This window comes from Hypanus sabinus, chromosome 3, assembly GCF_030144855.1.
Source record: "Hypanus sabinus isolate sHypSab1 chromosome 3, sHypSab1.hap1, whole genome shotgun sequence".
Lineage (NCBI taxonomy): Eukaryota > Metazoa > Chordata > Chondrichthyes > Myliobatiformes > Dasyatidae > Hypanus > Hypanus sabinus.
Genome location: NC_082708.1, coordinates 3,411,585 through 3,437,585, shown reverse-complemented (window position 1 = coordinate 3,437,585; position 26,001 = coordinate 3,411,585). Strand labels below are relative to the sequence as shown.

At 46.4% G+C, this 26,001-nt stretch overlaps 1 protein-coding gene across 2 annotated transcripts in view; it reads right to left on the bottom strand.

Moving 5' to 3' along the window:
• The window catches only part of stim1b (stromal interaction molecule 1b), a 198,077-nt gene extending 172,342 nt beyond the window's left edge, over positions 1 to 25,735 (bottom strand). For both annotated transcript variants that reach the window (XM_059963541.1, XM_059963542.1), the window contains exon 1: positions 25,543 to 25,735. In XM_059963541.1, the coding sequence (XP_059819524.1) occupies positions 25,543 to 25,633 (91 nt within the window). In that variant the 5' untranslated portion in view covers positions 25,634 to 25,735. The remainder of the gene's footprint in view (positions 1 to 25,542) is intronic.
• Between the last annotated feature and the right edge of the window lie 266 nt (positions 25,736 to 26,001).

Here is a 26,001-nt window from a genome sequence, read left to right as displayed (position 1 = left end):
ATGCTTTTCAGTAAGTTACCAACAAAAAACAATTATGTTCTCTTGTTCATTTGCAGATTTTCTACAAAGGTATTGAGCACATCGAAACATCAAAACATACAATGAAATGTGTCATTTGCATCAATGACCAGCAGAGTCCAAGGATGTACACGAGTCTTGCTTAACCAACATAGCATGCCCACAGCTTCCCAACCCTAACCTGTACAGCTTTGGAATGTCACTACCCAGTCACAGGGAGAACATACAAACCCCTTGCAGACAATGTTGGGAATTAAACTCCGGTTGCTGTCATTGTAAAGTGTTATGCTGACCACTACGAAACAGGACTACCCAATCACAGGCAGAACATACGATTTATGTCAACGATTTAGATGAGGGCATTGAAAACTATATCAGCAAGTTTGCTGACGATACTAAACTGGGTGGCAGTGTGACATGCGAAGAGGACATTAGGAGAATACAGGGAGACTTGGATAGGCTGAGTGAGTGGGCAGATACTTGGCAGATGTCATTCAATGTGAATAAATGTGAAGTTATCCACTTTGGAAGCAGGAACAAGAGGGCAGAGTATTGTCTGAACGGTGTAGAGTTAGGTAAGGGAGAAATGCAAAGAGACCTAGGAGTCCTAGTTCACCAGTCAATGAAGGTGAATGAGCAAGTGCAACAGGCAGTGAAGAGGGCAAATGGAATGTTGGCCTTTGTTACAAGGGGAATTGAGTACAAGAGCAAGGATGTTCTTTTGCATTTGTACAGGGCCCTGGTGAGACCACACCTGGAATATTGTGTACAGTTTTGGTCTCCAGGTTTGAGGAAGGACATTCTGGCAATTGAGGAAGTGCAGCGGAGATTCACTAGGTTGATTCCTGGGATGGCAGGGTTGTCTTACGCAGAGAGATTGGAGAGATTGGGCTTGTACACACTAGAATTGAGGAGATTGAGAGGGGATCTGATTGAAACATTTAAGATAATTAAAGGATTTGATAGGAATGAGGCAGGAAATATGTTCCAGATGTTGGGAGAGTCCAGTACCAGAGGGAATGGATTGAGAATAAGAGGTCAGTTATTTAAAACAGAGTTGAGGAAAAACTTCTTCTCCCAGAGAGTTGTGGAGGTGTGGAATGCACTGCCTCGGAAGACGGTGGAGGCCAATTCTCTGGATGCTTTCAAGAAGGAGCGAGATAGATATCTGATGGATAGGGGAATCAAGGGATATGGGGACAAGGCAGGGACTGGGTATTGATAGTGAATGATCAGCCATGATCTCAGAATGGCGGTGCAGACTCGAGGGGCCGAACGGTCTACTTCTGCACCTATTGTCTATTGTCTAACACACAGACTCCTTACATGTCTGTACTTTACCAGTAATCTTTCACCGTTCGATGAAGCAGTTGATCGAAATCCTTTTGTTCGTTCCATTGTTTTTAAACTGCTGTTAAAGTACATTTTTGCTGATATTAAGGATTACCTGCAGTGCTATCTGTCTGGCTCAAGAGGGAGAATTCCTTCAGATGCACATTCAGCACAAGTGTGAAAACACAACAATAGAAACCTTACAGTTTATTGCCAGAATTCATTTCTGTTCTGATGTTGTTTCCCAACTTCTTTGTGAAAAACAAGACACATTGGCTGAGGATTCAAAATATGTACGTATGCACGCAAGAAACTTCCCTGCAAAGGATTAAGTGTATGATTCTCAATGGAAGAAATGATTGGTTCAAGATTTACCTTGTGCGAAAGCTGTTCTGTTTGAATGGAATTCATTTTGTCCAGAAGCTTAAGGAATGACCAATTTTCATGGATCTTTCCCAAGGAAATTGTTCAGGAGCAGACGGAGATGCTGGTCTTTTCGGAGATTTAAGTTTATTGAGAGTTCGCAGATCTTCCATTATCTGTTCATCTGTTAACAAGTAATTTAACTGCGCAGGTGCAGGATTTTGTCTTTTGTCGGTAATTGGAACAGGTCTACTTAGTTTCCTAGTGATTATTGGCTTTACCTCCATAGAATCTCCTGTGAGTTCCATTGTTAGCCTCTCATTCTCAATCACCTTTTTCTTTTTTTCTAACAATCTTTTTATCTTCAAATTCCTTCACTGCTGCTTTCTTCTCTTTAATATAATTCCTTTCCACTTGTTCTGTCTCCAGTTGCAGAAAAAGCTCTGCATTTTGTATTCTTTCCTTGTATTGTTGATTCATCCTTTTCTGAAACTCCTGCAAAGTGCCTTCCTGTAACTGCTGTAGCTCTTTTGAGAGATGTCAATTTTTCTTGGTACACCTGCTCCTTTACTTCCAGGTAGTCTTCATCGTCCTGCCTACAGGCCATATCTGTCTCCCTTGCATCCTCTGTATCTTCATCTGAGTCACGGCCACGGATACTGCGTTCATCCTCAACGTCGACGCTGTCCAGCTCCTCCTCAGCGTTGTAATAGTCGACAATGGGTGAGGAGAGCTGCGGACATCTTCCCCGCCAAGCTGCCCTCCTTTGTTGACACATCTAGTGCCTCGATGGTGTGCCAATCCAACTGGATTTTCCTGAGCCATTCACGTCCCAGCAACGGTGGTCCTCCATTTTTCAGTACTTAGAGGTTCATCCGCTGTGTGTTGTCTCCGTAGGTCACTGTCACTTTAATTTTACCTTTGGGACATACTTTCTGTCCTGTGCAAGTCTTGCACAGTAGCTTAGTTCATTTCAGAGGTATGTGAGAAAACAGTCATTTGTAGTCGTGTACAGAGATCACTGTTCAAGCTGAGCCTGTGCCCAACTCCATTTTCAGTCTCATGCCTGTCACTTGTGGAGAGATCCATATTACTCTTTGATCATCTGTCTCTTTCATGCTGTGAAGCTGCAGACAAGACAATTCACTTTTGTCTTAGTTGTTTTCATCAGAACTGCTTTCTTTCACTTTATGTACATTATTGTATTTTCCTTTCTAGGGTTTCTTGTTTGTAGTTTGTCCCTTTTCTTCTGTTTACTAGCTTTGCATACTCTGCCAATGTGGCCCCATTTGCCACAGTTTCTGCATTCTATGTCTTTAAACCAACAGTCAACAGGGTCATACGACATGTTCCCACAACAGTAACATCTCTTTCCTTCATTTCTGTTCAGTGACATTTTATTTGTAGCATATTCCAGAGATTTTTGTTGCATCTCTGAAGCAACACATGCTGCTCTTCCGTTAATATTGCAATATTCAGCGCCTCTAATGTAGGGTCTTTTTCACACAGGAGCTTCTTCTGTGTGGTTTCACAGTGTTAATCACACACTAACCTGCCCCTCAATGTGTCCGATAGACCAGCTCCAATTTGACAATGTTCTGATAACTTCCACAATTCAGCACAATATTCAGAAATGCTTTCAATTTTGCTCTGATTCCGTTTGTGAAATTTAAATCTTTCAGCAATGACCAGTGATTTGTGTTTAAATGCTGTTGGAGAGTGTCTGCTATTTGTTTAAATGTTTTGTCAGCAGGCTTTTCAGGGGTTAACAAGCTCTGCAGCAGACTGTATGTTTTCACACCCATAACACTAAGACGCTGGCTTTCTTTTCATCATTAACACCGCTAGCATCACAATATAACTCCACTCTTTCAATGTAAGTTGCCCGGTCTTCAATGCCACTATCAAATGCTGTAATGGTTCCAATCATCACCATCCTTGTTGTGTGAATTTAGTCCCATTCTCTTGTTTTCATTTTAGCTAGCTCCTGGCAGTTACTGCACGTTCTGATTAACTCACGTGACCTGTTTGCTAGCGCCACGAGCGCACTCTGTTTAGATGCATGTCGCTCCTTTTTATCTCCCTTCTGGAGCAGTCAGACCGTCAGCCTCTGGGGGCCAGCGCTGGCTGTGGTCTCGGCTGGATGTGTCTCTTGGTCTCCCGACGTTCCTGACCCCCGGCTGTGCTCCCGCTTCCTTTCAGACTCGCGGCCTCGCTCTGCCTCCTTCTCTCGTTCCTTGCGTTCTTCCTCCAAGTGTCGTTAGCAATTAAAACACGGCCTTCCAATACGATGTAGGTTCATTAACCTTGTCATCAATTTGTTGTGTACGTGGCCTGGCTGCACAACAATGTTATTGATAAAAATGCTGGAGATGGGAACTAAGTTAGCAAGGTTCTTTACTGGCAGAAACCAAACCGGACACACGTACAGATCAATACACACCTAATAGCGCATGTTCAATATGTGCCTAATAATGCATGTAACGATATGTCCCTACAACATAAAGTGGTCTGATATTATACATTAACTATATAGTACAGCAACAGCAAAAAGCCTGCAGAAATCTCTACCCATGTGTCCACTATAAGAAAAACACTAAACATGAATGGTGTTCACTATTCTCCAAAAGAAACATTGCTACACATCTCAAGTTTGAAAAAGACTACCTGGATGTCAAATGGAAGAAGGACACTACCATGGCTGACGGTGAAGTCAGAGCCAAAGCAAAAGCAAAAGAGAGGGTGTACACGGAAGCCAGAGCTAGTGGGAAGGTAGAGGATTGGGGAGCTTTTAAAAACTTGCAGAAGAAACTAAGAAAGTCATTTGGAAGGAAAAGATAAACTGGCAACTAATATCAGAGAAGATGCTATAAGCTTTTTTTAAGTATATAAAGGGTAAAAGAGAGCTGAGGGTAGATGTAGGATCAATAGAAAATGATGCTGGAGATATTACAATGAGATGGCAGAGGAACTGAATGCGTATTTTGCATCAGATTTCACAGTGGAAGACATCTGCAGTATACCGGACATTCAAGAGCGTCAGGGAAGTGAAGTATGTGCAGTGAGAATTACGACTCAGAAGGTGCTCAGGAAGCTTAATGGTCTGAGGGTGGATAAATCTCCTGGACCTGATGGAAGTAGCTGGAGAGATTGTGGCGGCATTACAAATGATCTTTCAAGAATCGATAAGATTCTGGCATTGTACTGGATGACTGGAAAATTGCAAATTTTACTCTGCTATTTAAGAAGGGTAGAGGCAGCAGAAAGGAAACTATAGCCTGACGTCAGTGGTTGGGAAGTTGTTGGAATCGATTGTAAGGGATGAGATTATGGAGTACCTGGAGGCACATGACAAGATAGGCCAAAGCCAGCATGGTTTGCTGAAAGGAAAATCCTGCCTGACAAACCTACCGCAATTCTTTGAGGAAATTACAAGCAGGGTAGACAAAGGAGATGAAGTAGATGTGGTGTACTTGGATTTTCAGAAGGCCTTTGACAAGGTGCTGCACATGAGGCTGCTTAGCAAGAAAAGAGCCCATGGAATTACAGGGAAGTTACTAGCATGGGCGGAGCATTGGCTGGTCGGCAGAAAACAGGGAGTGGGAATAAAGAGATCCTATTCTGGCTGGTTGCTGGTTACCAGTGGAGTTCCACAGGGGTTGGTGTTGGGACCACTGCTTTTTACGATGTATATCAATGACTGGGACTACGGGATTAATGGATTTGTGGCTAAATTTGCCAATGATACAAAGATAGGTGGAGGAGCAGGTAGTGTTGAGGAAACAGAGAGCCTGCAGAGAGACTTAGATAGTTTAGGAGAATAGGCAAAGAAGTGGCAAATGAAATACAATGTTGAAAAGTGTATGGTCATGTACTTTAGTGGAAGAAATAAATGGGCAGATGATGATTTAGATGAGGAGAGAATTCAAAATGCAGAGATGCAAAGGGACTTGGGAGTCCTTGCGCACGATACCCTAAAGGTTAATCTCCAGGTTGAGTCGGTGGTGAAGAAGGCGAATGCAATGTTGGCATTCATTTCTAGAGGTATAGAATATAAGAGCAGGGATGTGACTTTGAGGCTCTATAAGGCACTCGTGAGACCACACCAAGTATTGTGTGCAATTTTGGGCTCCTTATTTTAGAAAGGAAATATTGACATTGGAGAGAGTTCAGAGAAGATTCACGAGAATGATTCCAGCAATGAGAGGGTTACCATATGAGGAACGTCTGGCAGCTCTTGGGCTGTATTCCTTGGCGTTCAGAAGAATGAAGGGGGGATCTCATAGAAACATTCCAAATGTTAAAAAGCCTGAACAGATCAGATATGGCAAAGTTACTTCCTATGGTATGGGAGTCCAGGACAAGAGGGCACGACTTTAGGATTGAAGGATGTCCATTTAGAACAGGGATGCGGAGAAATTACGGAATGGTGGAGCAGACTCGACGGGCCGAAAGGCCTACTTCTGTTCCAATATCTTATGGATGTTCCACAATGCTTCTGAGACATTGCTCTACAGACAGATGAAACAAAAATTAATATGTTTGGCAGAAATGCAGACTGCTTTGTTTGGAGGGTAAAGGTAACTAACTGCAGAGCAACACCAAAACCCAATCCTAACTGTGAAGCATGGTGGAAGAGACATCATGGTTTGGGGCTACTTTGCTACCTCAGAGCTGGACAGCTTGCAATTCTTGCGGGAACAATGAATTCAAAATTGCATCAAGCATTTTACAGGAGAATGTCAGGATAGCAGTTCATCACCTGAAGCTTAATAGAAGTTGGATGATGCAACAAGACAATGATCCGAAAAATGAAGATCATTACTCACTTTATTACTCATTAATACAAAAAACCAGGTAATTGCAAAGGGTTCATAAACTTTTTCTTGCAACTTTATATATACTTTAATAATAGATTTACTTTTAACTTTGAATAATTAACTCAAACTTAGGTCAAGGGGTGTAACCATTTTATAATTCTACAGAAGGAAATGATACTTGACAAACCTGCTAAAATTCTGAAGATCTAACAAAGAGGATGGTTAAAGAGAAGCCAGCAGATGCAGAGTAATACCAATGCACTATCTCTAAAACAACTGATTTCAAAACTCCAGTGTAATTATCAGCCTTTGAGTTCACCAAGCTAATATTATTTCAGTTCTTCATTCACACAGGATCCGTGACTCTTCTTCCATGAAGGCAACAAAATATTTAGTTAATTCCACTGCTATTTCCTCAATTCCCTATTACAAATCCTCTTCAAAGTGACAGATCCACTCTTACCAGTCCAATATTATATCTTACCAGTTTCTTGGGCATTTGAATGTATTTAAAGGAAAGATTTACATTTAAACACCAAAGGTGTCAAGGAGCATGAGAGTGGTGTTGAGCCAAAGACCAGATCAACTGTGATCTTTTATTTGACCGACTTAGAGATAAAGCACAATAACAGTTCCTTCAGGCCCAGCGTGCCCGCACCTCCCAATTACACCTATGTGACCAACTAACCTACTAACCAGGTAGAAACTGGGAGGAAACCTCATGTAGTCATGAGAATGTACAAACTCCTTTGAGACACAGTGGAATGGAACCCCGGTCAGTGACACTGGAATAGTGAGGGTGCTGCCTGAAATCTTACTGAATTGTGGAACCAGGCTTCAGAGGTATGTTGCCGACAACAGTTGGCTGATACTCTCCTTCGGCTGCAGAACACCCAGCAACAAACTCCATTCCCAAAAATACCAATATTCCCAGAAATATACAGTCATCTATGAACTTACTCATAAATGGACACATCTTTTAAATATTAACACATTCCTTGGAACCCTTTAAATACATCCTCCAGAAACAAAAAAGCACTTGCTGAGATCACCTGACACCAGTCACAGTCATCAGACACCACAACACAACAGTTCCTTCAGCACATGCAGTCATGTTGAACAAGACATTCTGCTTAGTCCCTCACTCTGTATGGGACCATAGATCTCCATACCTCTCCCATTCATACAACTATCCACATCTCTGTTAAATGCAGAAATCAAACAAGCACCCACCCCTTCTGCCAGCAACTTGTTCCACACTGGTAACCCCCCTGAGCGAAGAAGCTCCCCCTCAAATACCCATAAGTATTACACACACATTCAATGAAATCAAATTCATTGCTGGGATGCCAGCTATGACAAGCACTGACAAGCATCTGACAGACAAAGAAACTCAAAAAAAGCTTCACTCAGTTGTCAAATACTGGATTGCATATATTCCATAAAATGTACTTGAAATGTTTATGCCGGCACACATTACTGAACATTGACATCTTGACAATCAAAGAATGACACGAAAAAAAAGATTGTTTACTTACCGGTCATCTGTCGGTTACCGAAGGCAGCTTCCCACCCTGCCTGGGTCAGTCTCTCTACAACCACAGTGCCACCCTGACTGCGTCAGTCTCTCCACAACCACAGTGCCACCCTGACTGCGTCAGTCTCTCCACAACCACAGTGCCACCCTGACTGGGTCAGTCTCTCTACAAACTGCAGTGCCCTCCTGACTGGGTCAGTCTCTCTACAACCACAGTGCCCCCCCTGACTGGGTCAGTCTCTCTACAACCACAGTGCCCCCCCTGACTGCGTCAGTCTCTCTACAACCACAGTGCCACCCAGACTGGGTCAGTCTCTCTACAACCACAGTGTCCCCCTGACTGGGTCAGTCTCTCTACAACCACAGTGTCCCCCTGACTGGGTCAGTCTCTCCACAAACACAGTGCCCCCCAGACTGGGTCAGTCTCTCTACAACCGCAGTGCCACCCTGACTGGGTCAGTCTCTCTACAAACCACAGTGTCCCCCTGACTGGGTCAGTCTCTCTACAACCACAGTGTCCCCCTGACTGGGTCAGTCTCTCTACAACCACAGTGTCCCCCTGACTGGGTCAGTCTCTCTACAACCACAGTGTCCTCCTGACTGGGTCAGTCTCTCTACAACCGCAGTGCCACCCTGACTGGGTCAGTCTCTCTACAAACCACAGTGTCCCCCTGACTGGGTCAGTCTCTCTACAACCACAGTGCCACCCTGACTGGGTCAGTCTCCCCACAACCGCATTGCCACCCTGACTGGGTCAGTCTCTCTACAACCACAGTGCCACCCTGACTGGGCCAGTCTCTCTACAACCACAGTGCCACCCTGACTGGGTCAGTCTCTCTACAACCACAGTGCCACCCAGACTGGGTCAGTCTCTCTACAACCACAGTGCCACCCAGACTGGGTCAGTCTCTCTACAACCACAGTGCCACCCTGACTGGGTCAGTCTCTCTACAACCACAGTGTCCCCCTGACTGGGTCAGTCTCTCTACAAACGCAGTGCCACCCTGACTGGGTCAGTCTCTCCACAACCGCAGTGCCACCCTGACTGGGTCAGTCTCTCTACAAACGCAGTGCCACCCTGACTGGGTCAGTCTCTCTACAAACGCAGTGCCACCCTGACTGGGTCAGTCTCTCTACAACCACAGTGCCTCCCTGACTGGGTCAGTCTCTCTACAAACGCAGTGCCACCCTGACTGGGTCAGTCTCTCTACAAACGCAGTGCCACCCTGACTGGGTCAGTCTCTCTACAAACGCAGTGCCACCCTGACTGGGTCAGTCTCTCTACAAACGCAGTGCCACCCTGACTGGGTCAGTCTCTCTACAACCACAGCGCCACCCTGACTGGGTCAGTCTCTCTACAAACGCAGTGCCACCCTGACTGGGTCAGTCTCTCTACAACCACAGTGCCACCCTGACTGGGTCAGTCTCTCTGCAACCACAGTGCCACCCTGACTGGGTCAGTCTCTCTACAAACGCAGTGCCACACTGACTGGGTCAGTCTCTCTACAACCACAGTGCCACCCTGACTGGGTCAGTCTCTCTACAAACGCAGTGCCACACTGACTGGGTCAGATCCGAAATCTGCAGGTCACACCATCTGGGTCTCTCTTTACAACTGCAATGCCGCACTATCTGTGCCTGTCCTGACAACTACTTTGCCATGTTGGTGTGCTCAACTCTTTTTGAAGGTATCAGCAATTCAAATGCAGGGAAGTGGCTGCCAGGCCAATCGACGACTCTGCAAGCTGAGAACCTGCTGGAAAGAGGCCAATCTGCAGTTTTGTATTCAAGTGCCAGCTGGCCACATCCTTCATACTTCCGCAACAGTGTGCTGCAGTGCGGAAACGCACATGCTGAAATGGCAGAGCACATCCAATGGGCCAAATGGCCTAAAGGTAGCGTATATCTTCTGGTCTTATCTTATACTATGTATTGACAGATACATACTTTGATAATAATTTACCTAAACTTGCAATTCCTACAAAAATTAGCGGATACAGCCCAGTTCATCATAGCTAAAGCCCTCCCCACCACTGAGCACGTCTACACGTAGAGCTGTTTCAGGAAAGCAGCATCCATTATTAGGGATCCCCAGCATCCAGGACATGCTCTCTTCTTGCTGCCCTCATCAGGAAGGAAGTACAGGAGCCGCAGGTCCCACTCCAACAGGTTCAGGAATAGTCATTACGCTTCCACCATCAAACTCCCAAACCAGAGGGGATAATTTCACTTAGCTCAACAATGAACGGATTCTACCAACTATGAACTCACATTGAAGGACTTTGCAACTCACATTTTTGATATTGATTATTTTATTATTATTTAGTTTTTTTTCTCTGTTTGTATTTACACATTGGTTATTTGTCTGACTTGTTAGCATGCAGTTTTTCATTGACTGTACTGAGTTCCTCTGTATGTTCTGTGAACAGTCACAGGAAAATGAATTTCAGGGTTGTTTCTGGTGACATATTTGTACTTTGGTAATAAATGTACTTGAAACTGAACTTGTCATGGACTTAGTTTGCGCCTCCTGCACCTGCAGAACCCAGTGCAGCCCCAAACCCGATTAGGCCATTCAGCCCGCATTGTTGTGATGAACCAATTAAACCTTGTAAATGGTTAACTAATCTTTTCCATCTACACAAAGTCCATATCCTTCTAGTATCCTCACATTCATGTGCCTATCTTGAAAGTCTGAAGTATTTCTGCCTCTGCCTCTCCCCAGCTGCACATTCTGGACACCCACCACCCTCTGTGTAAACAAACTCGCACATCTCCTTTGAAAATACTTCCTCTCGCCTTCTGGTATTAGATATTTCAACACTCGGAAAAAATGTATTGTCTGTATACTCCATTTATGCCTCTGATAATCTTACAGATCTCCCCTTATCGCCTGCTGCTCCAGAGAAAACACAAGCGCTCTAAACCAGGCAGCATCCAGGTAAACCTCTTCTGCACCCTCTCCAAAGCTTCAACATCCTTCCTTTCATGGATGAGCAGAACTGTGCATATGAAGGATGCAGCCTAACTCGAGTTTCATAAAACTGCAACACAACTTCCTGAGGTTTGAACTCAATGCCTCGACTAACACAGGCAAGCATGCCATATGCCTTTTAATATATTATCCCTCCATTTTTCTTTCATTCATGTGCAATTTTATTGCAGTTTATGCGGGTCCCGAACTTGCATTTTTATTTAGAGATACAACAGGGTACAGGCTCTTCATGACTGAGCCACCCAATTGCATCGCTGCGATCAATTAACTGGAGAACCTGGAGGAAACCCACAGGGTCATGGGGAGAAAGTCCAAACTTTTATGAAGTCAAATCTGGTTTCAACTGCATCTTTCCACTCTTTTGTAATTATTTAATTACCTTTTATCCTTTTATCCATAGCTGTTCAGAGGCAGTGAGAAGGGATTGAAAGGCTTAAACATCAGCAGCTACTAAAAAATTAATGGGAGTCTGTGAGCAAACACGAGGGAATCTGCAGATGCTGGAAATTCAAACAACAACACACACAAAATGCCGGTGGAACACAGCAGGCCAGGCAGCATCTATAGGGAGAAGCGCTGTCAATGTTTCGGGCCGAGACCCTTCGTCAGGACTAACTGAAAGGAAAGATAGCAAGAGATTTGAAAGTAGGAGGGGGAGGGGAAAATGTGAAATGATAGGAGAAGACCGGAGGGGGTGGGATGAAGCTGAGAGCCAGACAGGTGATTGGCAAAAGTGATACAGAGCTGGAGAAGGGAAAGGATCATGGGACGGGAGGCCAAGGGAGAAAGAAAGGGGGAGGGGGAGCACCAGAGGGAGATGGAGAACAGGCTGTGATGGGGAGAGAGGGGGAAAAAAACTAAATATATCAGGGATGGGGTAAGGGGAGAGGGGCATTAACGGAAGTTAGAGAAGTCAATGTTCATGCCATCAGGTTGGAGTCTGTGAGCCTCAGCTTCTGCCACAGTTGTACAGGCATCACTACGAGCATACAGCACCTTGGTTGCAGATCGTTAGGAATCATGGGGACAAACAGTTAAGGGCATCCCAGCAAAGAGGAACTCGGAGGCATAGTAACAAAGTGGTTAGTGTAACGCTATTTACAGTGCCAGCAACCTGAGTTTGTACATTCTCACTGTGACTATGTGGGTTTCCTCCAGGTGCTCCTGATTTATCCCACATTACAAGGACATACAGATCTGTAGGCTCATTGGACAGTGTGGCTGGAAGGGCTCGGTACTGTGCTGCATCTTTAATAAAATCCTGGACCAGCAAAAACTGGCCAATAAAATAGCGCATGGTGAGCTATGTGGGAGGAAAGGGTTAGATTGATCTTGACGTAGATTAACGGGGTGGCACCACATCGTAGACTGAAGAGCCTGTAGTGTTCTCTGTTCTACATATCTGAGGTCACGAGTCCTGGCTTCTGGCTTCTCTGGTGCAAGGACAGGTAAGTTACTGGTTCACAAGCAAAAATTAAAAATGAGATGGAGAACAGTGCAGAGGGTGGGGTCAGAGAAAAATAAATCTTTCTGATGAGGACCGGAACCATATCTGACTTTAGGGACTGCTGCTTGAGAGACCTGGTCATGGAGGGCATATCCTATGCCCTGATAAAGTTCAAATTTCAAAGTAAATTTTTAAACTACATACAGAATATGCTATCAAACACAACTCTGAGATCCCCTTTCTTGTAGGCATACTCAATGAATTCAAAAATAATAGCCATAATAGAATCAATGAAAGACTGCACCAACTTAGGTATTCAATTAGGGTATAAAAGACAAATGGTACAAATACAAAAAGAAATAAATAATATATGAATAAATAAGCAACAAATATCAAGAAGATGCAATGAGGAGTCCTTGAAAGTGAATCCACAGGTTGTAAGAGAAGTTCCATTTTGGAGTGAGTAAAGTGAGTGGTTACCCCCTCTGGTTCAAGAGCCTGATCGTTGAGCGGTAATAACTTTTCCTAAACCTGGTGGTGTGAGTACTGAGGCTCCTGTGCCTTCTTCCTGATGGCAGCAGTGAGAAGAGACACCACCTTTTAATTCTATTTGTAGTGATAAAATTACATAGCATAGAAGCAGGCGCTTTGGCCCAACTGGCCTGTGCTGACCAAGATGCCCATGCTTATTATAATAGGATGAGCACAAAGCAGAACAAATACAAGCAAAATGCTGGAGAGTCTCAGCAGGCCAGGCAGCATCTATGGAAAAGAGTACAATTGACCTTTTGGGCCAAGAACCTTCGGCAGGACTGGAGTAAGTATGAGGTGGGAGGAGGGGGAGAGGAACACAAGGTGATAGGTGAAACCTGAAGGGGGAGGGTGAAGTAAAGAGCTGGGAAGTTGGTTGATGAAAGAGGTATAGGACTAGAGAAGGGAAAGTTTGATAGAAGAGGACAGAAGGCCATCGGAGAAAGAAAAGGGGGAGGAGCAGCAGGGAAAGGTGAGAAGGAGCTAAGGTGAGACAGCAAAAAGGGAATGGTGAAGGGGGGGTGGGGCGACATTGTTGGAAGTTCAAGATATCTATCGATGGTCATGCCATCAGGTTGGAGGCTACCCAGACAGAATACAAGGCATTGTTCCTCCAACCTGAGTGTAACCTCACCACAATTGTACTGTTTCTGAAGACTCCATTGCTGCCACTGAGTCTCTCTTTGTAATGAGTAGTAACTGGCAGTGACCATGTTGTACTCCCGAAACTGTGCACACTACTTCCCATCAGCTCATTATCTTTCCTGTAGGTTCCAACAACATGGTGCAGATATTCTGTTGTCAAAAAGTGTACCCACTCCAGACACACATTCTGCTCTTCTCAAAACCCCCATCCCCTCCCTCAGTAGTCAGGAGTAGCTAGATGTAAGAATAATAGTGCGGTATTAGTTGGACATTGTAACTTGCATAATAATGACTGGGCTGCCCATAGTGTAAAGGGTTGGGATGGGGTGGCATTGGTTAAATGTGCCCAAGAAAGCTTACCTAACAGTGGACTCAACTAGAGAGGGTGCCACACTGGAGCTCCTCCAAGGGAACAGCGTAAGGGAAGTGACTGAAGTGTCAGTGGGGAGCACTTGGGGCCTGTCACCATAATAATGGAGAAAGATAGCAATGGTCCGCAAGTTAGATTGAGGTAGGACCATTTCTGGAGATACGAGACATGAGAAAGGAACTTGCAGAGGTTGGTTGGGTGAGAGGTAAAGGGATCCCTGGCAAGTGGGATGTTTTAAAAATGTTAGGGTGAAAGGCAAAGCTGGCAATTTTGGGGAACCTTGGTTGATGAGAGACATTGAGGCTCTCGTCATTAATGTATTTACTTAGAGATACAACCCAATGAGCCCAAGCTATCTTGTTCCACCCATGTGACCAATTAACTGAGCAACCCGCACATCTTTGGAAACCAGAAAGCCAGAAGAAACCCATGCAGTTATGAGGAAGAATATCCGATTGCCTTACAAACCAGTGGGATGGAACTGTACATAAAAAAAACCTTTACTGAGTGGGAAAACACAAGTGAAATCAAGAGGGCATTGGATACATCTAGCAGGCAAGTCCCAAAATATTCTACAGGGATGATAATTCATCTTAAAGAAGGGTGTGGCTCTCTTTTGTATGCATGGAGCCATAGGAGATGTTGTTGCTGTGGTGTAAATCTCCCTCCTGACTCATCATCCTGACTTGGAAACTTATCGCCGTTCCTTCATTGTTGCTGGGTCAAAATCATGGAATTCCCTCCCTAACAGCACCGTGGGTGTACAGTACATTCCTTCAGGGACTAGAGCGGTTCAAGAAGACAGCTCATCACTACCTTTCCAAGGGCAACAAATGCTGGCTTAGCTGGTGACACCCACATCCCGTAAATAAATAAAATAAAAAATTGTTGAAAAGAGTTCAGATACATGGTTCCCGAAAAGTGACAGCACAGGTAGACAGAGTGACAAAGACGGCTTTGGTACGCTGGCCTTCATCCCTCAGGGTACTGAGTATAGGAATTGGAGCATTATATTGCATGTGTATGAGATGTTGGTAAGACCACAGTTAGAGAATTATGTACCCCGGTACTTAATCTGATTACGGACAGTCAGCATGGCTTTGTCAAGGGCAGGTCATACCTTACAAACCTGATTGAATTCTTTGAGGATGTAACAAAATACATTGATGAAGGTAGAGCAGTGGATGTAGTGCATATCGATTTCAGTAAGACATTTGATAAGGTTCCCCATGCAAGGCTCATTCAGAAAGTAATGAGGCATGGGATCCAAAGAGACCTTGCTTTGTGGATCCAGAACCGGCTTGCCCACAGAAAGCAAAGGGTAGTTGTGGATGGTTTGTATTCTGCATGGAGGACGGTGACCAGTGGTGTTCCGCAGGGATTTATTCTGGGACCCCTCCTTTTAGTGATTTTTATAAATGACCAGGATGAGGAAGTAGGAGACAGGGTTAGTAGGTTTGCTGATGACACAAAGGTTGGGATGTGGTGAATAGTCTGGAGGGTGTGACATCAACTGGATGCAGAACTGGGCTGAGAAGTGGCAGATAGAATTGAACTCAGAAATGTGTGAAGTGGTTCATTTCAGCAGGTCAAATTTGAAGACAGAATATGATATTAATGGTAAAATTCTTGGCAGTGTGGAGGAGAATCAGCGAGATCTTGGGGTCGAAGAGGCTGCACAGGTTGAGTGTTGTTAAGAATGTGTATGGTGTATTGGCCTTCATCAACCATAGGATTGAGCTCAAGAGCCGTGAGGCAATATTACAGCTATACAAAACCTTAGTTAGACCCCAGTTGGAGTACTGTGTTCAGTTCTGATCATCTCACTACAGGAAGGATGTGGATACTACAGAAAGAATGCAGAGGAGTTTTACAAGGGTGTTGCCTGGATTGGGGAGCATGCCTAATGAAAATAGGTTGAGTGAACTCGGCCTTTTCTCCTTGGAGAGACAGAGGATGAGAGGTGACCTGATAGAGGTGTATAAGATGATGAGAGGCATTGATCATGTGGATAGCCAGAGGCTTTTTCCAGGGCTGAAATGGCTAACATGAGAGGACATAGTTTTAAGGTGCTTGGAAGTAGGTACAGAGGGGATGTCATGGTTAAGTTTTTCACACAGAGAGTGGTGAGTGCGTGGAATGGGCTGTCAGTAATGGTGACGGAGGTGGATACGATAGGGTCTTTTAAGAGACTCTTGGATAGGTACATGGAGCTTAGAAAAAGAGGGCTATGCAGTAGAGAAATTCTAGGCAGTTTTTAGGGTGGGTTACATGGTCAGCCTAATATTGTAGGCCAAAAGGCCTTTAGTATGCTATAGATTTCTATGCTTCTATAAATAGACAAGATAGCTTATATATGTAGATTGATTGTGTATCCATAAACTGATGCTAGGCTGTACATAAGGTGACTGACAGCAAATAATAAAGCAGTGGTGGAGGTGTTGCTCCAGCTTACTGATTGGTGAAAGTAACTATTTTTGAGTCTGAGTATCCGAACCTCTTTTCTTCATTCCCCATCTGGTTCCTCTCTCACCCTTATCCTCATCTACCCATTACCTGCTTCTTGTGCCCCTCCTCCTTCCCGCTTCCTTGTCCACTGTCCTCTCCTATTAGATTCTCTTCTGCCCTTTACTTCTACCTATCGCCACCCAGCTTATTTCATCCTCCTCCCCACTCACCGCTATGCTGTCGTATCACCCCATTTATGTACTTACAATAAATAATTACTGTATGTGACTATAAGTACTTAAACTAGCACTTGTATTACTTAGTAAAGTGCTTATATTCATTTGTACTTAAAATTACATGAGGTTAGAGGGGTACTAACTGAAGCTAGAGAAGCTGCATAATATTTTAGTTAGTCCTGGATTCACTGTGTATCAGAAACTCTATCAGAGATGAGGAGGAATTTATTTAGCCAGAGAGCAGTGAACCTGTGGAATTCATTGCCACAGATGGCTGTAGGTGTTAAGTCATTGGGTATATTTAAAGTGGAGGGGGATATGTTCTTGATTAGTCGGGGTGTCAAAGCTTAAGGGGGGGGGAGGGCAGAAGAATGGGGTTGAGAGGGATAATAAATCATCCATGATGAAATGGTGGAACAGACTTGATGGGCCAAATGGCCAAATTCTATTCCTATACCTTTCTGACACAGTTTTAGGCCATGAGCAATAGTTATACTGAAGTTCAAAAAGGTTTTCCACAAACTCAATTGCTCAACTCCCATTGTCGCTTCTGTTATTTACAGACAGTTGTTCCATCACATTACTGGCCTGGTTCCCTCAGAACTGCTCTCCATAAACTTGAAGTCACTGCTCTAATCTCTTTCACGCCAAGTCTTGTGATGACCTTTGCTGACTCTATGCAACAAAACTTTTTTAATCTTCTTATCCTTTCAAACCTTTCCATTGCACTGCTTTTCTTATCTTGAAATAGCCTTACAAAACTCAGGTCTCTAAGCATCCAAAGTTGCTGCACCATTGAATTAAATGTTAACATTGGCGAAGTCTTCAGTTGCTCAACTTCTTCAGGAGCTTCTATTTCATTTTGTCATGTGGCAATAATGTTTAATGATATAGGTGCTAATTATGAATTACATTCCAACAACAAATTTCTATTAGAACATAAAAGTGCAGATCCTTCGATCCACGTTGTGCCAAACTTTTTACCTACTCCAAGATCAATCTAACCCTTCCCTCCTATGTAACCCCCTATTTTTCTATCATCCATGTTATCTAAGAGTCTCTTAAATGTCCCTAATGCATCTACCACCACCCTAGTAACATATTCCACGTGCCCACAACGCTTGTGTAAAATGACCTACTTATGACATCCCCACGCAATTACATTAAGATAGGGGTTCCCAACCTGTGGTCCATGGACTCTAGATTTGTATTTTAACAGTTGGAAAGACAAGTTCTTCACTGTACATGTGACAAGAATAATTAAAAAAACCAAAATAAAGAACGAGTTAGGTTTAAGATAATTACGGGAAAGAGCAAGGCTGATTTTACTAACAGATTTTGTCTGTCTCCATATTCCTTTGCTCTAAGGCGGTCTCACTTGTCCACATTTGCCATATCTTTTGAAACCTTTCCAATGCACTTCCTGTCCAAGAGTCTTTTAGATGTTGGTAATGTACCTGTCTCACTCACTTCTTTTGCTGGCAGCTCATACTCTCTCTCATATATACACACAGTTGCAAGAAAAGGTTTGTGAACACTTTGCAATTATCCGGTTTTCTGCATTGACTACTGATAGGTTTATTATGTGTCTTTTACATTTGTTTTTTGTCTGCATGTGATTCTGGAACTGCTGGCGCCAGTTTGGAGATTGTTTGGGTGCAGTATTCGAGAGTATTCTGGAAGGCAGAGGCAGTGTCAGCAAACTTTGTGGCAAGAAGGCTGCAGGATGGTGAGCCAAGATACTTGACCCCATTTTGCTGATCATAGTTTCCATTGTTTGCCGATTAAAGCAACAAGGGCAACTGAAGCATCAGGGTGAGTTTGGATGCTTGGAGATTGTTTGGGTGCTCCAGTGCTCGGCAGTTTCCAAAGGAGTTCCAGGAGACAGAGCCGATGCAGGAACCCCTTAGCGAGCAGGCGCAAACCAATGTTTGGCTCTATTTCTCCAATTAAAGCAACAAGAGAGATTAAAACATCGAGGCAAGTGCAGAGGGGAGAGTGCCGGCTGCTTTACTTATGATCTCTCTGTAGTGGAGAGTTAAAGGTCTGCTGCTGGGCCCGGAGAATGTTCCCCGGGCTCTCTGTGTTTTGGATGTGGACTTTGGACTATAGACTCTTTTATAGTCTTATGGTTTTTATATTCTGTTTTTTCGCCCAATCTTCTTGGGATTTTTTGTGCAGTAAGAGGGATTTGACAAGTTGATGTGCCAGTTCTGTTTTGTTCGGTTCGATTTTTAGTGTGGAAACAGTGAGTTGGAGGGGGTCATGTGTCTGATCCGAACCTAAATTTGAACCCTGAACTTCTAACAAAAAGTGGTCTGATCTTCATCTAAATCACAATAATAGACAAACACAATCTGCCTAAATTAATAAGACACAAACAATTGTACATGTTGTTAATACTGAGTTAACCATTTAAACAATCACAGTCTAGATTAAGAAATATATGTGAACCTCTTTCTACAAAAGCTGTTTGGAGTTAGTAGCATTATACTGTTTACTTTTTAACTTTTATCATAACTGCACCTTTAGCTAAATGTAAAACATCTGGAATATATTTTATTATTTGTGGTTAATTACTTTGATTTCTGAGCGTGAGCTACATATACTGCGTTGAGCACCTTGGACTGGTGGAATGTTGTTTGGTTAGGTGTCATATATGTAATTGGTTGAATACCAATAAACGAACATAAAAATACAAATAGTACTCAATTATGTACAACATTAAGCAACAAACACCCGACCTGACGCCCCTCTCTGCGAGTACAATCATGGAGCTGTACAGCAAATTGTCCATCCTCTCTAACTGTGGCAATCCCACTTCCAATCCCTCCCTGCCTGACACATTCACATCCCCAGATGCCTTGAAATGCTTTTTGCTACCTCCTCTGGTAACTCATTCCAGAGAAACACAACAAAACACTGCTCATGCGACCTGATCACTGCATGCCAGCACTCAAATGCAACAGGTTGACCAAAATCATGTAATTCCAATACATCTTCCCACAGGTACATCAACCCAGTGATACACCTCCCGACCCAGAACTGTTTACCCCAGGTACACATCGATACACTTCCTGACTACAGACTGTTTACCCCAGGTACACGCTGATACTCCCCCTGACTATAGACTGTTCTTATGGAAATTTAACTTAAATTCAATATCCTACTGCCACTGAACAAATATCACAAGAGACTGCAGTGATCTGATCTGATCCTGGGTATGTACTGCACCCTAACCCTCCGTATTTTTCTCTCACTCTCTTATCCTGTCATCAGTACTACCCTATCCTGCGAACATTCTTCTTCTTGGATACGTATAGTGAGGCACGTTACCCGTGTCAGTAGGTATCTACCTGGGGGCAAAGTTACCCAGGACAGCGTTGTATCTATGGTCCAGATGGGCATATGCCCAGAGTAAGACAGTTACCTGAGTTATTTGGGTATTTTTCTGTGTCGGGTGTCAGCAGGCAGTTGACAGTGCACAGGGCAGTGTCTCTGGTCAGTGTGGATAATTACCTGGACCATTCATGAGGCATTGATTTATTCTGGTAATATACCCATTTTGTCCATGCACACTGCATGCCTCATCTATACCCCACCACTCCCCGCCTCCCCCCCCCCCCCATGTAGGATATTGCCTTATTCCACAGATAGATTTACTAGAATGTTACCTGGGTTTCAGGGAAACCTGAAAGTTACAGAGAAAGGTTGAACAAGTTAGGTCTCTATTCATTGGAGCGTAGAAGGTTGAGGGGGGACTTGATAGAGGTATTTAAAATTATGAGGGAGATAGATAGAGTTGACATGGATAGGCTTTTTCCATTGAGAGTAGGGGAGATTCAAACAAGAGGACATGAGTTGAGAGTTAAGGGGCAAAAGTTTAGGGGTAACACGAGGGGCAATTTCTTTACTCAGAGAGTGGTAGCTGTGTGGAATGAGTTTCCAGTAGAAGTGGTAGAGGCAGGTTCGATTTTGTCACTTTAAAAAAATTGGATAGGTATATGGACAGGAAAGGAATGGAGAGTTATGGGCTGAGTGCGGGCTAGTGGGACTAGGTGAGAGTAAGCATTCAGCACAGACTAGAAGGGCCGAGATGGTCTGTTTTTGTGCTGTAACTGTTATATGTTATATATTTTAAATAGCAACAATGGTATTGTGTGCTTCCCCCACCTTCACTCCAAGTCCTGTCGTATCTCAGGTGTGTGCTTTGCCTGCCATATCCAGTGATGACCAGAAAACTGTGCAGAAGTGTTTTTAAAGAGAAAAAGCCATTGCACTGGGGCAGTTCCACTCTCTCCACCCCAGAAGGTCACATCCATTTGTACAATCAGTAGTCTCAAACTGGGGTCTTCCTCGGCTGCAGTGGATGATGATGACGTCTCCTGTGCCTTGTGCATGAAGCGTTACAGTACCACCTTCCTAGTGATGAAACCTCACTGCTAATCTCATCTCCCCAGTCCGCTGGAGCTGGCTTCACATGCCAGGACAGGCATGTCCCTATCTCAACAGGACATGAAGATAACCAGCTACCCTCACCTGGTTTTGCCTGCTTGTCAAAGCAGTGTACTGGGGCATGCAAACAGCTTGAGATACAGGTGAGAGCTGAGTATCCAGTGGGTCCCAAAGCAAAGTGAGCTGCTGCAGAATGGACATTACAAACCTTTTCACCAGAGGTGTTACCCCTCCCGAGACACAACATATATCCAGTATATACACCTCTGATATACTGACTGTAACTCTCGACATTGCTCTAGCTCAGCTGCATTCCCATTCTGACACCAGGCATTCCCTACCCTGTGTGTCCTCCCACTTAAATCCTGAGTACAACCTAATTCCAGGCTTATACAACTCCTACTCTGCACACAGTCCTGTCCTGAGTACACTACCACTCAAAGCACTGGAGGCTCAGAATTGCATTACCACAGAAAAATACCTCAGGTACAGCTTTACTCCAGGCAAGTACCCACCCTGACTACAGGTACTGTCCTGATACAGGTGGGTACCCACCCTGACTACAGGCATTGTCCTAATACAGGCGGGTACCCACCCTGACTACAGGCAATGTCCTGATCCAGGTGATACCCACCCTGACTACAGGCAATGTCCTGATCCAGGTGGGTACCCACCCTGACTACAGGCAATGTCCTGATACAGGTGATACCCACCCTGACTACAGGCAAGGCATTGTCCTGATCCAGGTGGGTACCCACCCTGACTACAGGCAATGTCCTGATCCAGGTGGGTACCCACCCTGACTACAGGCAATGTCCTGATACAGGTGGGTACCCACCCTGACTACAGGCAATGTCCTGATACAGGTGGGTACCCACCCTGACTACAGGCAAGGCATTGTCCTGATCCAGGTGGGTACCCACCCTGACTACAGGCAATGTCCTGATCCAGGTGGGTACCCACCCTGACTACAGGCAATGTCCTGATACAGGTGGGTACCCACCCTGACTACAGGCAATGTCCTGATACAGGTGGGTACCCACCCTGACTACAGGCAATGTCCTGATACAGGTGGGTACCCACCCTGACTACAGGCAATGTCCTGATCCAGGTGGGTACCCACCCTGACTACAGGCATTGTCCTGATCCAGGTGGGTACCCACCCTGACTACAGGCAATGTCCTGATACAGGTGGGTACCCACCCTGACTACAGGCAATGTCCTGATCCAGGTGATACCCACCCTGACTACAGGCATTGTCCTGATCCAGGTGGCTACCCACCCTGACTACAGGCATTGTCCTGATCCAGGCGGCTACCCACCCTGACTACAGGCATTGTCCTGATCCAGGCGGCTACCCACCCTGACTACAGGCATTGTCCTGATACAGGCGGGTACCCACCCTGACTACAGGCATTGTCCTGATACAGGCGGGTACCCACCCTGACTACAGGCATTGTCCTGATCCAGGCAGGTACCCACCCTGCCTACAGGCATTGTCCTGATCCAGGTGGGTACCCACCCTGACTACAGGCAATGTCCTGATACAGGCGGGTACCCTCCCTGACTACAGGCATTGTCCTGATCCAGGTGGCTACCCACCCTGACTACAGGCATTGTCCTGATCCAGGCGGGTACCCACCCTGACTACAGGCATTGTCCTGATCCAGGTGGCTACCCACCCTGACTACAGGCATTGTCCTGATCCAGGTGGGTACCACCCTGCCTACAGGCATTGTCCTGATCCAGGTGGGTACCCACCCTGACTACAGGCATTGTCCTGTTCCAGGTGGGTACCCACCCTGCCTACAGGCATTGTCCTGATCCAGGCGGGTACCCACCCTGACTACAGGCATTGTCCTGATCCAGGCGGGTACACACCCTGACTACAGGCATTGTCCTGATCCAGGCGGGTACCCACCCTGACTACAGGCATTGTCCTGATCCAGGCGGGTACACACCCTGACTACAGGCATTGTCCTGATCCAGGTGGGTACCCACCCTGACTACAGGCAATGTCCTGATCCAGGCGGGTACACACCCTGACTACAGGCATTGTTCTGATCCAGGCGGGTACCCACCCTGACTACAGGCAATGTCCTGATCCAGGCGGGTACACACCCTGCCTACAGGCAATGTCCTGATCCAGGCGGGTACACACCCTGACTACAGGCAATGTCCTGATCCAGGTGGGTACCCACCCTGACTACAGGCATTGTCCTGATCCAGGCGGGTACACACCCTGACTACAGGCAATGTCCTGATCCAGGTGGGTACCCACCCTGACTACAGGCATTGTCCTGATCCAGGCGGGTACACACCCTGACTACAGGCATTGTCCTGATCCAGGCGGGTACACACCCTGCCTACAGGCAATGTCCTGATCCAGGCGGGTACCCACCCTGACTACAGGCAATGTCCTGATCCAGGCGGGTACCCACCCTGACTACAGGCAATGTCCTGATCCAGGTGGGTACCCACCCTGACTACAGGCAATGTCCTGATCCAGGTGGGTACCCACCCTGCCTACAGGCAATGTCCTGATCCAGGTGGGTACCCACCCTGACTACAGGCAATGTCCTGATCCAGGTGGGTACCCACCCTGACTACAGGCAATGTCCTGATCCAGGTGGGTACCCACCCTGACTACAGGCATTGTCCTGATCCAGGCGGGTACACACCCTGACTACAGGCATTGTCCTGATCCAGGTGGGTACACACCCTGACTACAGGCATTGTCCTGATCCAGGCGGGTACACACCCTGACTACAGGCATTGTCCTGATCCAGGCGGGTACACACCCTGACTACAGGCATTGTCCTGATCCAGGCGGGTACACACCCTGCCTACAGGCAATGTCCTGATCCAGGTGGGTACCCACCCTGACTACAGGCAATGTCCTGATCCAGGTGGGTACCCACCCTGACTACAGGCAATGTCCTGATCCAGGTGGGTACCCACCCTGACTACAGGCAATGTCGTGATCCAGGTGGGTACCCACCCTGACTACAGGCAATGTCCTGATCCAGGTGGGTACCCACCCTGACTACAGGCAATGTCCTGATCCAGGTGGGTACCCACCCTGACTACAGGCAATGTCCTGATCCAGGTGGGTACCCACCCTGACTACAGGCAATGTCCTGATCCAGGTGGGTACCCACCCTGACTACAGGCAATGTCCTGATCCAGGTGGGTACCCACCCTGACTACAGGCATTGTCCTGATCCAGGTGGGTACCCACCCTGACTACAGGCAATGTCCTGATCCAGGTGGGTACCACCCTGCCTACAGGCAATGTCCTGATCCAGGTGGGTACCCACCCTGACTACAGGCATTGTCCTGATCCAGGCGGGTACACACCCTGACTACAGGCATTGTCCTGATCCAGGTGGGTACCCACCCTGACTACAGGCAATGTCCTGATACAGGCGGGTACACACCCTGACTACAGGCATTGTCCTGATCCAGGTGGGTACCCACCCTGACTACAGGCAATGTCCTGATCCAGGTGGGTACCCACCCTGCCTACAGGCAATGTCCTGATCCAGGTGGGTACCCACCCTGACTACAGGCATTGTCCTGATACAGGCGGGAACCCACCCTGACTACAGGCATTGTCCTGATCCAGGCGGGTACACACCCTGACTACAGGCATTGTCCTGATCCAGGTGGGTACCCACCCTGACTACAGGCATTGTCCTGATCCAGGTGGGTACCCACCCTGACTACAGGCATTGTCCTGATCCAGGTGGGTACCCACCCTGACTACAGGCATTGTCCTGATCCAGGTGGGTACCCACCCTGACTACAGGCATTGTCCTGATCCAGGTGATACCCACCCTGACTACAGGCAATGTCCTGATCCAGGTGGGTACCCACCCTGACTACAGGCATTGTCCTGATCCAGGTGGGTACCCACCCTGACTACAGGCAATGTCCTGATCCAGGTGGGTACCCACCCTGACTACAGGCATTGTCCTGATCCAGGCGGGTACACACCCTGACTACAGGCAATGTCCTGATCCAGGTGGGTACCCACCCTGCCTACAGGCAATGTCCTGATCCAGGTGGGTACCCACCCTGACTACAGGCAATGTCCTGATCCAGGTGGGAACCCACCCTGCCTACAGGCAATGTCCTGATCCAGGTGGGTACCCACCCTGCCTACAGGCATTGTCCTGAGCCAGACAGATATCTACTCTGACCCCAGGTACTGTATCCGCTCTAACCAAGGATGCAGCAGTACACTGGTAATTACCCTCCGCACTGCCACCGGGCGCCGCTCTCTCCGACTGCATTCGGTACCGTGCCACGGGCCGCACTCCCTCCCCCGCCGGGCCCTCACCTGCCACGGCCGCCTCCTCTAGCGTGGCTCCGCTCCACCTGAGCAACGTTGCGCAGAGTATGCAGGCGATGAGCGCGGCGCCGGCCTCCATAACGGCGGTGTCCGGTGTCCGGAGTCCGGGCGGACAGACAGGGCTCCCGGCCGCTTGCGCTCCTCAGGCCGCTGCGCTTGAGCCCCGCCCCCTTCTCCCGAAGGAGACACTGCGCGTGCGCGGGCGTGCGCAGACCCCATATGTCTGTGCGTGCTCGGCATGCGGAAGGAGGGAACAGGGCGGAGTCAGCATTCATCTGACGTGTGACGCGCTTGTGACTGTTGGAATCAGTGCTGCCGCCATGCTTGTGACAGGCAAGAACAGGGCAATAACTGGATGTCCCTGCAGTGATCACTCTCGACCCACAACTCTGCACCTACCATGAGGAACTTTGTCAACCACCTTACCAATCTCCATTTTCACTGCTC